This window comes from Cheilinus undulatus, linkage group 12 (genome assembly GCF_018320785.1).
Source record: "Cheilinus undulatus linkage group 12, ASM1832078v1, whole genome shotgun sequence".
Classification (NCBI taxonomy): domain Eukaryota; kingdom Metazoa; phylum Chordata; class Actinopteri; order Labriformes; family Labridae; genus Cheilinus; species Cheilinus undulatus.
The window spans coordinates 14,729,391-14,742,416 of record NC_054876.1 but is presented as its reverse complement, the minus strand read 5'-3'; the positions used below and the strand labels follow the sequence as shown (position 1 = coordinate 14,742,416).

The following is a 13,026-nucleotide window of genomic DNA, read 5'->3' as shown; positions in this document are numbered from 1 at the left end:
ACTCAACTCGTCGTTTGGAGCTGTTTTCCAGATGTGGATTGTTGTCCCGTGGAATAGAGATGTCTTTAACATCCCGGGTGGTGATGTGATTCATCAGAGTGTTTTGGACTCGTTGGATTTGCTGGATCATACCCAAAAGGCGCAGCAGCACCGAGGTGATTTGGACGTATAGGAGAAAGATCATTTATCTGAACACGCCGTGCTGGAATCACTGCAGACCATGCTGCACTGTGCCGGCTGTGAGAAGCCCATCGTGGACAGATTCCTGCTCAAAGTTTTGGACAGACCGTGGCACATCAAATGTGTCCAGTGCTGCGAGTGTAAATGCACTTTGACTGAGAAGTGTTTCTCTAGAGAAGGGAGGCTGTACTGTAAGGACGACTTCTTCAGGTGAGCATTGAAAGCATTGAGCATTTATTTGAAAACAGGTTACATAGAAAATAGAAAGGAGGGTCGTATTTAATCTTGTTGAGCCAGAAAAACGAAGATTTGTAAATTGAACAGTCAAAAGTAATTTTCTTAACTGGTGATGATCCAGGACGGAAAATAAATAATGATTAAATACAAATTAAAAAATAAAATTAGAGGATTAGCATGAGAAGTTGTCTTTGTTCACATATTTATGGTATTTTTTTAGGTAAAGTCTAGGTTGTCATTAATTAAAATGTATGTATTTAGTTGGTTTTGTTTCTTTGTCTGAGCAAAAGTTCTTTAAAACAAACCCAAACCCTTTTTTGTTCTGATTTCTAAAATTACTTTGTAATATCTTCTTATTTTCCAGAATCAATATATGTCAATAAAACACCCAATTTTGTGTTGTTCTTGTTTGTATTTTTCCTTCAAAATCTAGTTAGCCTACTGCATTTCTTTAAAAAAAAAACAAAAAAAACTGAATTAACACGGTTGATCATTATTGGACCGGATGTTCCTTCGTTTATAACGGCAAAATTTAAAAATCATGCCCAACAGTAATTCATTTAAATTCAAAACTATCAACATTTATTTAATATTGAAATATAAAGACGACAAAAACATTTTTAATTTTAAGGCCTAGGCTACAAGAAACGATCTATGCCCAATATATGTGGAGAATATATTCAACCAATAATAAATTCGTTTGTTAGTATTTTATGAGGTGTAAAACTATTATCACAATAAGGCTGTATGACTAAACTTGTCCCTGCTTGTTTGCTCTCTGTTTCTCTCCAGGAGGTTTGGGACCAAGTGTTACGGCTGTGATCAGGGTATTTTACCCAGTGATCTGGTCCGCAGGGCCAAAAGCAAAGTGTTCCACCTGAACTGTTTCACCTGTATGATGTGTAACAAACAGCTGTCCACCGGAGAGGAGCTCTACATCCTGGACGAGTTCAAGTTTGTCTGTAAAGAGGACTATCAGAACAACAATGGCAAAGACACAATACTGCTATCAGGTAATTTGGCCTATATTATTCTCACAATATTAATTTGATACTTAAGATTAGAAATATCTTAAAGTCATTTTTTTTATAAGATACAATGTATCATTATTATTATTATTATTATTATGTTTTTGTCCTCATGGATAAATACTCATGAACGGGCTTATGAGTTGTAGTACCTCATTGTATTAATTTCAGATATTAAATGTACATTCAACAGTGCATTTCTGCCCGGCCTCCTAAAACGTGCTTTTACTCTGAAGTTGTACTGTAATCTATCTGCGTCACTAATGTCCTAGCTTAAATGTTCGCTTTTAAACAGCATTTTTTTCTCCCAACAGTGACGACGTGCAGTGACCCAAGTCTGTCCCCGGACTCGCAAGACCCGCAGGACGACGGGAAGGACTCTGAATCGGGACATTTGTCTGATAAAGAAGTGTGTAACAACGAGAACGACGAGCAGAGCGGCGTCGGGAAACGGCGCGGGCCTCGGACCACCATCAAAGCCAAACAGCTCGAGACCCTGAAAGCGGCGTTTGCAGCGACGCCGAAACCAACCAGACACATCCGGGAGCAGCTGTCGAGGGAGACTGGCCTCAGCATGAGAGTCATCCAGGTAAATTAAATGGGGAGGAAAACAGTTATATGAGATGTACCGCTTTCTCCTGCTACTTCCGTTATCGGACATTATGACTGTAAGTTGTTGCAGCAGGCTATGCGGAAGCAGGAGGACTCAGAAAATAAAACTGGAGGGTTAAACTTAACCGCCGCCCCCCTTTAATTTTCAACAAAACCCTCCGGGGATTGGTCTTTAAAGCTCTGCTGAGTTCCCCCCTTTTTTCTGGTGGGAGTTTTAAATTATTTCTTGTCCATAGTCTAATCTTTACTCCCTAAGCGCTCCTTAAAAGCAGGACTCACTAAGCACGACCGGAAGTCCATGGTCAATTAAAAAAATCCCTTGGTTCTGATAGATTGACGCCTTCACACATCAAAACAAGCAAACGATTAGTTTTACTCACTTTAAAACCAACCTATAAAAAGCCATGTAATGTGACCTAGAATAGTAAACTGAAAAAATCTAACTCACTGTTATTTTGTTCTTTTATAACAAGGAAATAATTTAGAATTAAAGCATCAGATATGTCACGGCTACGCCATGCATGATGGGATGGCCACATGACCTCTTATCTTGTTTAGTTACTCCTTCTCACCCTGAGTTTTGCCTTACAGGTGTGGTTCCAGAACCGGCGCTCCAAAGAAAGACGCATGAAGCAGCTGAGCGCGCTGAGCGGACGGAGGCACGTCTTCTTCCGCGGCCCGAGGAGGATGAGGGCTCTAGGAGAGAGGCTGGAGGCGGAAGAGCTGGGGCACTTCTCTTATTATGGAGGTGAGACATGCTTCAAGTTATAGGATTACTCATTTTGTTGCTATTCAAAAGGCATTGTCCCGGTTACTGCCTCAAACCCTTTCCATATAAATTTTTATTATAATCCATCTTTTACCTAAAGGGCCTATTGCTCCCTATTATACCATTAAAATATAAAACTGTAACACTGATGTAACCATGACGAGATGATTTTAATTTTCTTTCCCTTTAACTTTTATTTCACCTTTACTTGTAAATCTGTTAAATACACTCCATTTCTTAAATTTATTTATTCATTATTTTTTGTATTTTAATTTGTATTTACTCCCCATTTTGCCTACTTGTGTCTTTTGTCTTATGTCACTGGAGCAGCTGCATTTCCCATCTAGAGGATCAATGATGATTTTCTGGACTTATTATGTATATTTCTTTCTTTTTAAACCATTCTGATTGTGTTTTATCTGACCTTGTTTATCAAGAATTTAAGACAGCATGTCTATGCGAAGGTGTGATTCAATTAAAGCTAATATTGCCATTAAGATACTATTTGATTATCGGACTTGACAAAATGCCACCTAAATTCACTTCTCCATTATTTATTTAAGTTCCCTTTTATAATATTTCTGCCTCTATATGTGTGCTAATCCAGATCTCTGTATTGCAGATTATCCAGGTGAATACTACAGCTCAGGAGGGAATTATGAGTACTTCCAGGGCCCTCCGTCGTCCCAGGCTCAGACTCCAGCAGACCTGGGCTTTGTCCCCTCCTCTGTCCCCTCTGGCACTCCGTTAGGAGCCATGGACCACCACCACCCTGGGCAGTGTTTCTCTGACACAGTGTCTGTTCATCACCCTGCAGACTCACCCAGTCCGGAGCCCAACATGTCGGGCTCCATGCACAGCATCTCCAGTGAGATGTGCGGACCCGGCACACCTTATACCTCTGTGTCGCTCAGTGACAACGGATACACAAACCAGCTGTCCCAGACCTCCTCTGACATGAGCGAAGGCACCGTGTGGTAGTCCAGAGGACACCTACAAGCACACCTTTATTTTAAGGAATATCAATGCATTTTTGGACTTTTATTTACTTATTTATTTCCTAATTTTAATGTAAATGTATTAATTTATCATTATTTATTTATTTATTAGCTTGCATTGCTGTTAAGCTCTATTTAAGTATTTATAAATCTCTATATTTGTACGTTGGTATAATTGTTTATTGACTTGCAGATCAATAGATTGTTTCAAATAGACCATGTGAATTTGACTCATTAATACATCGACAATGCTGAGCCTCATTGATCAAGCAATAAACAACAAACACATTAATAGGCAGCAGAAAGTGTTTTGTTTACTGTTTACAAAAGCTTTTCTGGCACATTTTGACATAATTTGTCTTTAAAACATTAATACAAAAGTGTATTTTCTTTAATTGCTTTCAGTATTACATACAGCCTCTTTTATTCATGTGGAGTATGATTGTCATGTTCATACATTGACCAAAAACCTCTCTCAGGACTGTCAAACGTTTGATTTTGTCAAGCATTTCCTTTCAAACAGTTAACCAACATGTCTGCCTTCTAAAGGATACCTTTATAATGTGGATTTTTTAAATATGTGACTAAAAAATTTGACTTTAATGTGACAAGCAGTACAGTCAACTGTTTACTTAAAGCGCCAGTATTCAGGGCTTTGGATATCAGTATTGTATAAAAGCTCTTGATTTAATGCAAACTAACCAAACTTTTGTAGCTGTTTTATTTATGTGGTCCCTCACTGTGCTCATTTGTACTGTCCTCGTTGAAGAAAACAATAAATTGTTGCCAAATGAATGCACAGTGAATATTGCACCATGAGTTTTGTTCTCTTGATATTCTAAGAAAAGGAAGAAACAGACATTTTTTTCCTTTTTTTACACTTCTGGTTTCAGATGCTGCCAGCTGAAACAGCCATGTTTTCTAATAGAGACCTGGTTGTTCTAATTGAGTGCATGACACCGATGTTAAAACCATTTACTGTATATTTAATCACCTCACATGAAGAAGGTTCCTGGTTTGAATCCCGGGTCCTCTCTCTCCTCTTACAGACCGTTTACTGGGGACTCTAAATTACCCGTAGAAGTGAGCATGCATGGTTATTTACCTCTCTGTAAGCCCTGCAATTGACTGGCAACCAGTCCAGGTTGTAGCCCGCCTCTTGCCCAGTGACAATTGGGATTGTTTTCCCACTCATGACCCTGAATGTGGTAAGTGGTGTAGATTCTGCATGGACGGATGGACATCTATCAGTAAGATGCACTGATTCTTGCTGGAATGAAGAGGTTTGTTTATTCGTTTATTCATTTTACAGGGAATGTGCATATTAATCAACATTTCTGTACTAGATAGGCAAAAGTCTAGTTTCCATCTGCAGTCCTTGGCAAGATGTTAGAATAGCTCCCTAAAAAGAAATTAATAATACAGGCAAGGGGGAGGAAAGAAAAATAAAACCAGAGTGAATTGCTAGGAGTACACACCCTTTAAAAAGAAGATATTACCAAGGCTCTTCTTTTTTACCTTTTAAATGTGATTCTGGGGGCTGCACGGTGCAGGGGTTAGCGCTGTTTCCTCACAGCAAGAGGGTCCCTGGTTTGCTTCCCAGTCAGGGCCTTTCTATGCGGAGTTTGCATGTTCTCCCTGTGCAAGCAGATGGATTGCCCAGATTCCATGTCTGTAATCAGTCAAATCCATCTTGTAAAGCTCTAAATGAAACATTTGTGCCTTGTTTGAAAATTATTGGACCTATCAGCATCTTTTGAAGAGAGCAAGGTGGTATCTACGGGCAGAGTGAAGTTGTACTGTGAGCCAGTAAACAATGGCAGCTGTTGGAGAAGCGATTTGCTTGGATGAGCTTTACAGAAGACCAAAGGATCATGGTCAAGGGAAAACAGAGTCAGTTAAAAAGTATGGATATGTCCTCTCAGGGATGCTGTAGTCTAAAGATTTAGTGTTTTGTGTAATAAGCATGAGTTTCATAGTGTTTTAATCATTAGACTCCTCCTCTTTTGCTTTTCTTACCTTTACACTCCCTTCTCTCTCCATCCTTTCTTTCTTTTCCTCTCTTATGTTTCCATTCCTCTCCTGATCCTTCTTTGCTGTGTTGTCCACCTTCAGCTCTTCAACCTCTGTCATGAGCGTCTCTAGTTCCTGCTCCACTTGTTCTGCCCAGTCCAGCTTCTTCTGGACTTGGCTCTCTGTTTTCCCCTCCTCTTTTTCCATCTCCTCCATCTCTTGTTTTATCTTTGTGTCTTTCTTGTCCTCTTGGATTACTTGGTCCTCCAGATTTTTAGACGCACTCCCAAGACACTCCTCCTGCAGGTTGTTCAGAGTCAGCTCCAACTCTTTTTTTCATGAGCAGGTCCAAAGTGTCTTGGTGGGCCCTGGACCTGGTTTTGTATCTTTTCCTGGGCCTGTTTCAGGAGACCATCTTTGGTTCTCATCTCCTCTTGGAGCTGCTTTATCTCCTGCTGTTTGGAGCTCTTGATCAAGCTGAGCTTGTCTCTGAGAGTTTGGTTTTGCTCTTTCAGAGACGAGCATTTTCACTGATTGCGGAGCATTTCTAATGCTGAGGTGGCTCTATACCAGGGGTGTCAAAATCAACCCCAGCATGGGTCAGATTCTGAATTTAGGTCTAACCTGAGAATCTAACAGGCCCAACATCTAACCATAAACTGTCAACCTCATTTTTACCAGTAATTAATTTTGGAGGGAAAAAAACTTAGCACTGATGATAAATGATTTTGAGATTGATTAAAGTTAAATTGCTAAGTGTAGAGGCTCAAAATCTGAGATAAAACATAAAAAAAAATAAATTCAAAGTCAAAATAATGTTTTGAAAAGTCAGTTTATGAGATAGAAAGTTAAAATCACAAGTTTTAAAGGTCAAAATATGAGACATTTAAAATTGTAGGTTTAAAATGTTTAAAAGTATGGAAGTAAGGAGTTGAAAAGGTCCGACATCAGATGAAAGTCCAAATTCACGAATTTAAATATCAAAATATGATTTAAAATGTAAAACTGTGAATGTAAAAGGTAAAAATATGTACTAAAACATCAAAATAACAAGTTCAAGTCATAACTGTGAGATACAAAACTAAAAATATAAAATGAAAGCAGAAATTAATTTCCTTTCTCACATTCTTGACTTTTTATCTAATTGAGTTTACTCTTTATCTTTCAGATTTTTATGGCTTTACAATAATATTTTAAATCATCATGAATAAATTTACATTTTTATACTGGAGGAAATCTGCAGACCTTATTCTGGTGGGCTATTTATAATAAAAACATATGATCATGTGGGCCAGGCATAACTGTACCACAAATTTAGCCCCCGGGCCTTGAGTTTGACAGCCTTTCTCTAAACCAACCAACATTGAAGATTTCGCCAAAATATTAGCCACATTATAGAAAAAGCCCAACATTTGACAAGACAAACTGTGCTCAAAACATATTTGCCAACAGTGTGGTGTGTTATTTTGTAGCGGGCCCCTTAAACAGAAAAGAGCTTCAACATTAAGCCTTACATTTCCAGACATCAGATTGCAATTTTTTAACCTTTATAAAAAAATGACACTTAAATCAGCAACATATTTTTTATCTCAGCTGAGCTTGTGTGTTTAATTGTGTTTTAAGAAAGTTTTGTGTGAAATAAAGAGAAAAATCAAAAGTTTGGAGTAGTTGGGACTTCAAAATCATGGCAGACCAAAAGTTTGTGCCGATGGAGACTTACTCTATTTGTCTCAAGAATTCCTCCGTCCATTCTGGTACATAGACGATGAAAATAAAACAGTGAAAAACAAAATTAAAATGTAGAAAAAAATCACAAATGGATTCAAACTTGAAACTGTCAGTTTCAGAGATGAGTCTTTAATTAGCCTCCACTGGTTGTGTACATTTTCGAAATCTTGATTTGTTATCATAGATAAACTTGTTTGAGATTTGACAATAACTTTCCAAAAAACCAAATCCAGCTGCTCAGGTCAAGTTAACCAGCGAGAATGAACTTTCTTGAGTACATACTGAAACCAGTACTTCTATTTCCACCTAAGTAGGTTTTCACAGGAGTAACTGTACTTGTACACTTTTTCCACCTCTGTTGACAGCACAGTGGCATAAAAGCCAGGGATTAATTCTTTATCATGAAACAGCTGTTGTTCTTCATCATGTGCTTATGTAGAGTGTTCAGATGTGTTTTATATGTGTTTAGTTGTGTTTGGATGTTGCCTGTTTGTACAGTGATTCCTGCCGGGGTTCTTTTGGTCATGTTTGTGGTGGATTGGTGTTGTTTTTGATGAGTGGCACAGATTTTAACCATGAGTGAAGTTATCCACTGAGTTAGAGTTCCCCACCTGTGACTTTAGTTAGTCTAAAAAGACATAAAGAGCATGTTTTTCACTAGCATGCACCATTTGTGTCACTTCCAGTTGCGACCAGGGGGCGCTTTGATGAGCTGTTTGCATGTTTGTGTTCAATGTGAGCAGAAGATCACAGAATATTGTTCTCTACAGTTAAATAGTGAAAAAGTCATTTGGCATGATGGAATATGCCTGATTTTGAAATGAAAAAGAACAGTTCACACAACTTAGGATCTCCAGGTTGTCTAGTACGAGCAAAAAGTTCTGAAGTTAATCAGATGAAATTCCTCAAACTAGTTTGTTAAAATGCAAAACTTGTTGCTTCAAAACACCAAAATCTGACACTTAGCTGTCTGTCATATGCTTCCTGCACATTTTAGAGCAGTGATACTCAACCCGAGGCTCTTTAGCCACATGTGGCTCTTTTGTGATGATTTGTGGGTCTTTTATGTCCTCATTTTTAAATATTTTTCCTCAAGAAAACCTTGAAAAAGGTCAACTTTAACTTCAGAAATTATCCATTGCAAGTTACATCAATGAGTTTGTTTCCCACTCTTGTGCAGTTGGCTTTAATTGTCAACCTTTATCTTTTTGTCTGTATATTTCTTTTGCCCTTATTTGCAATTGTTTCCTTTTTTACCCACTTTTAATCCATTTTTACTGCTTTTAAAGACCAAGTTTGTCACTTCTTTTGGCCCTTTTTCACCAGTTTTTGCCTTTTATCCTGCTTTTTGCTGTTTGCAGATTTTCCCCCTCCTTGCCCATTCATGCCACTTTTTCCCTATTTTCACCACTTTTGCCCATTTTAGTCTCTTATTTTCACTTGTTTTTTTCCATGTTTTTACCATTTTTTGAAAATTTTTGCCACCTGTAACTCATTTTTGCCACTTTTTCTCCACATTCTTGCCATTTTCTACCTATTTGCCTCTTTTCATCTGTTTTTTTGCCACTTTTTTGCTGCTTTTTTACCTTTTGCCTCATTAATATCACCACTTTAACCCATTTTTGCCACTTTTCACCATTTAGACTGTGACTCTTGCAAAGGTATTTTTTGACAATTTGGCTCTTTTGTTGAGCAAGGTTGAGTAGAGGATGGCCTAAGAGCCCCCCCCCCCCCCCCCAACCATGATACATGTGTGCCCCTGTGGGGTCCCTGCTTGGCAGACTTCAAAAATTTCCACTGGGGTCAATTTTCTGTAAAGTCTGGGGAGTTTCTGAACATGTTAAAGCCCCCAAATTAGCGATTCTTCTGACAGAAAAATGACATACAGATACAATCGGGTCCTCACCGACCCTGGGTCAGTGCTCCGGCCCTGATAAGAAACAAAATAAAAGTCCTTTATCATCTTCACAAGGTTGACTCTTTGTAAATTGTGTTCAGCCATTTAGTTTAATTAAAACAACGTACAACTATTGCAATCTTAACTTCCTTTAACTAGACTAATTTCCAGAAAAATTCTCTCTTCATACAATGGCATTATTCCCATTTACATCTCCAATGTTAGATCAACCAATAACCTTTCCCTGATCGCTAAAGCAATAATAGCATGTTGAAAGCGTCATGTAGGGGTTTACTGTTTCTTTTTGTTGCTATGTGAAATTAATTTCTTTTTAATAAAAAAAATGTGGATTATGAGCACCAAAGTCATGTTAAAATAATTACATAAATAACAGCATCTTGTTTCTATATCACTGATGGATGTCAGAGACAATCCAGTTAAGCTACATGTTAAAACTGATGAACGTGGAATTTCAAAGGAAACATTTACATAAATAAAAACGACATTCAGTGTTTTGAACTGCATCCTAATCTGTTAATTAAAGCCTGTATGTCCAGAGCCTACAGTGTTTAAATGTTCAGAGATAATGTTATTCTGTTAATTAAACTAATCCCTGTTTATCTGAACAAAACACTGTGATTAAGGGAGAGATTTGCAAGTCAAACACGGGGCCAGCAAATCAATTCAAATCTAGCTGACAGTCATTATTTCTGCTGGTGGATTAACCGGGCACAATTGTGCTTATTTGTCCCTTTGAGGAGTGATTCACCTTTATTTGCTGCAGAACTCCAAATGTTTTATATATCATAAAAAATAGTTGATAATATCTGACGCAAGCTCTACAAGCCTGATGGACTCATTGACTACATGTTTGATAAATGTCTGACACCTCAGGTCATTGACGCCTCAGTTACTTTATTGTTTATCTCTCTCTTTATAAAGGAGTCTGTTCAGGTAGAGTTGGCTTGCTTTGTTGTACAAACCTCTTAATTTTAAGGTTTTTTTGTTGCCTTTATTTCTCAATCCCAATACGGTAAGAAAAATATCTAATATCCTTCAGAGGAGGTTCATGAGGGTGACACTAAAACTTTAGTCAAGAAGACTCTCATCATACATTTTACCATTTTATTGCAAAATGGATGTAGTTTGACAAGACTCTGCTCAAAAGATGCTCCCTGGGTTAGTCAAGCATTATGCTTTGACTTTTCAGTTAGCCCATGGCTAGAAACCCCTACATGGGTGGATACATTAATGGCAATGCATACTGAATACAATGACAGTAGTCCAAAAGCAATTAATCCATAGTAGCATGGATCTCAATATGAAGCTGCAACAAGCTTTGTGCTATAATGGAGGAGGCTGGGGTGGAGGAGGTTAAGAATGCCAGCAGCAGCAGCATGGTGCATTAGCATTAGTGAAAGCTCCGATTAGTGAGGAGTATGTGAAAGGCTAGATCCTCTACCAGTCCAAGCCTGGCCCAGCATGGCCTTTGGCTTAAAACCGGATCAGGCCAGGATTCCAAACCCTTACCTTCAGGCCCCATCCTTTAAAGCTGGGTGTACACTGTGCGATTTTCCTGTGATTCAGCCACAGATTTTGAGTTACACAACTCACTCTGAAGTTGGGCCGACTCTCAGTCGGATCGGGCGTCATTTATCATGTTTGGGGGTACAACAGCCGACCACAGCTCGACTACGACCTTACAACCTGCTCCCGACTGGTCAGGAGGATTTCTTGCATGTTTGATATTTTGGTCGTACGACATCCTTTTATAAATGTCTTTTTGTAACATGGAGGGGAAGGAATTGTGTGATTGGGGGACCTTTTTCTTCGCAGTATGACAGAGTTTAAGTACTCATTATCTCCAGACCCTCTTCACTGTAAGGTTTCAGTGACAGAAACGTTTTCATCGATGTAAAGAGTCGAACACGACACCCTACAGTCTCAAACACCATCAGATTTCTGTAGAATTTGCTGGATTTGTTTCAGTCTCCATGTAGCTGACTGCGGGGTCTGAAAGTGTTTGTATCATACTTGTGATAGTTGTGTTTAATGCCTTAATGCCAGAAGGATTTATAAAAGCTTAAAACCGGATCAGGCCAGGATTCCAAACCCTTACCTTCAGGCCCCATCCTTTAAAGCTGGGTGTACACTGTGTGATTTTCCTGCGATTCAGCCACAGATTTTGAGTTACACAACTCACTCTGAAGTTGGGCCGACTCTCAGTCGGATCGGGCGTCATTTATCGTGTTTGGGGGTACAACAGCCGACCACAGCTCGACTACGACCTTACAACCTGCTCCCGACTGGTCAGGAGGATTTCTTGCATGTTTGATATTTTGGTCATACGACTCCAGACACTTCACAGTGAGAGCAGAATTGGGAGTAGAATAAGCAACTTTGGGGGATTGTTTTCCTTTGTAAACAGTCAGACAACATCCTAAATTACCATGACAACAGCTGCAATGACATTCTGATGCCCCCTGCTATGATAAAGTAAATAAACGAGCAGGAAATATTCCTATCAGCAGACCTGCATCTGACACAGAGATGATGCTATTTGTGTGTGGGGGGTAGAGAGACAGCGGGAGAGACAGAGGGTGAGAGAGAGAATATGACAGGAAACACTTCACCCTCAGACCCTGAGACTTTTTATAAAGGAAACTGCGGGTTTCTGTCACGGTCTGTCCTGACTTCAGTCACACAGTGTGAGCACACAACTCGTGCACGATTGTCGTGCGTCGTAAGCGATTCAGTCGCACAGTATGAGATGACATTCTGCCACGACTGTCGTATGGTCAGCTTGAAATGGCACAGTGTACACCCAGCTTAAGACATGGCATTATAAGTATGTTTTGTCCAAGATTTTTGAAAGTTTTTTTCTATTTTTCTTAGTTTTTTACTTTTGAACAACTTCTCTTAGGCCTACTGCAGAAACAAGGAAAAGGTTTCTTCAGGTTTGTTATATAAAGAAGTCTTGTAAAGATTATACTCTAGGTGGATGGCCTTGTGGTTAGGTTGTGCTCCGTGCACGCAGGTGGGCCAGGTTCAAGTCCAAGCTTGCAGCATCTTCCCATGTCTTCATACCATTATCTCATCCCTATTTCCACCTCTATCACTGTCTTCCTCTCTAAATCAAGGTATGAAATTACAAAATAGATATCTTTAGAAAATCTAACAGTTAGGAGTATAGCCTACTTACTGTTTTTTAAAATATATTTTTGTGACATGATAAGGGAGAAAAAAAGTGAAAAAAGTGTTGCTGCCATCATGCACTTTTGCATGCGCACAGTGCTGGGGTGGGATGAGGAGTGATGGGTTGGGGTGAAACAGAAAGAACACATTGTGAAATAATGTGCAGGTGGAGGAAAAAGAATCAACTGATCACTAGTTCTAATCCAACTCAGTCTACCAGTAAAGTTTTCTATAAACAGATTGATACTCTCCAAAATGCTCACAGTGGTGTCTGTCTGCTCACCATTTTAAACAATGAGCCACTTCATAATACATGTTTCAGTGGTACACACAGTAGGATCTATCATTACAACACTTCAGAAATGTAGT

The 13,026-nt window shown here is 39.0% G+C and overlaps 1 protein-coding gene across 1 annotated transcript; it reads left to right on the top strand.

Annotated features, from left to right (window-relative positions):
• The first annotated feature begins 220 nt into the window (after positions 1-220).
• LOC121518876 (LIM/homeobox protein Lhx1-like) lies at positions 221-4,619 on the top strand. The gene is made up of 5 exons (XM_041801552.1): positions 221-390; positions 1,210-1,430; positions 1,760-2,034; positions 2,649-2,805; positions 3,449-4,619. The coding sequence occupies exons 1-5, from the start codon at positions 221-223 to the stop codon at positions 3,805-3,807; spliced, it is 1,182 nt and encodes a 393-aa protein (XP_041657486.1). The 3' UTR covers positions 3,808-4,619.
• Positions 4,620-13,026: the final 8,407 nt, after the last annotated feature.

What these genes read in the sequence shown, in the direction of transcription:
- LOC121518876 (XM_041801552.1), top strand. Translation starts at nt 221, where the DNA reads ATGCTGCACTGTGCCGGCTGTGAGAAGCCCATCGTGGACAGATTCCTG. An exon ending in AGACACAATACTGCTATCAG is followed by an intron (nt 1,431 to 1,759) that starts GTAATTTGGCCT and finishes TTCTCCCAACAG; the next exon opens with TGACGACGTGCAGTGACCCA. An exon ending in GCACTTCTCTTATTATGGAG is followed by an intron (nt 2,806 to 3,448) that starts GTGAGACATGCT and finishes TCTGTATTGCAG; the next exon opens with ATTATCCAGGTGAATACTAC.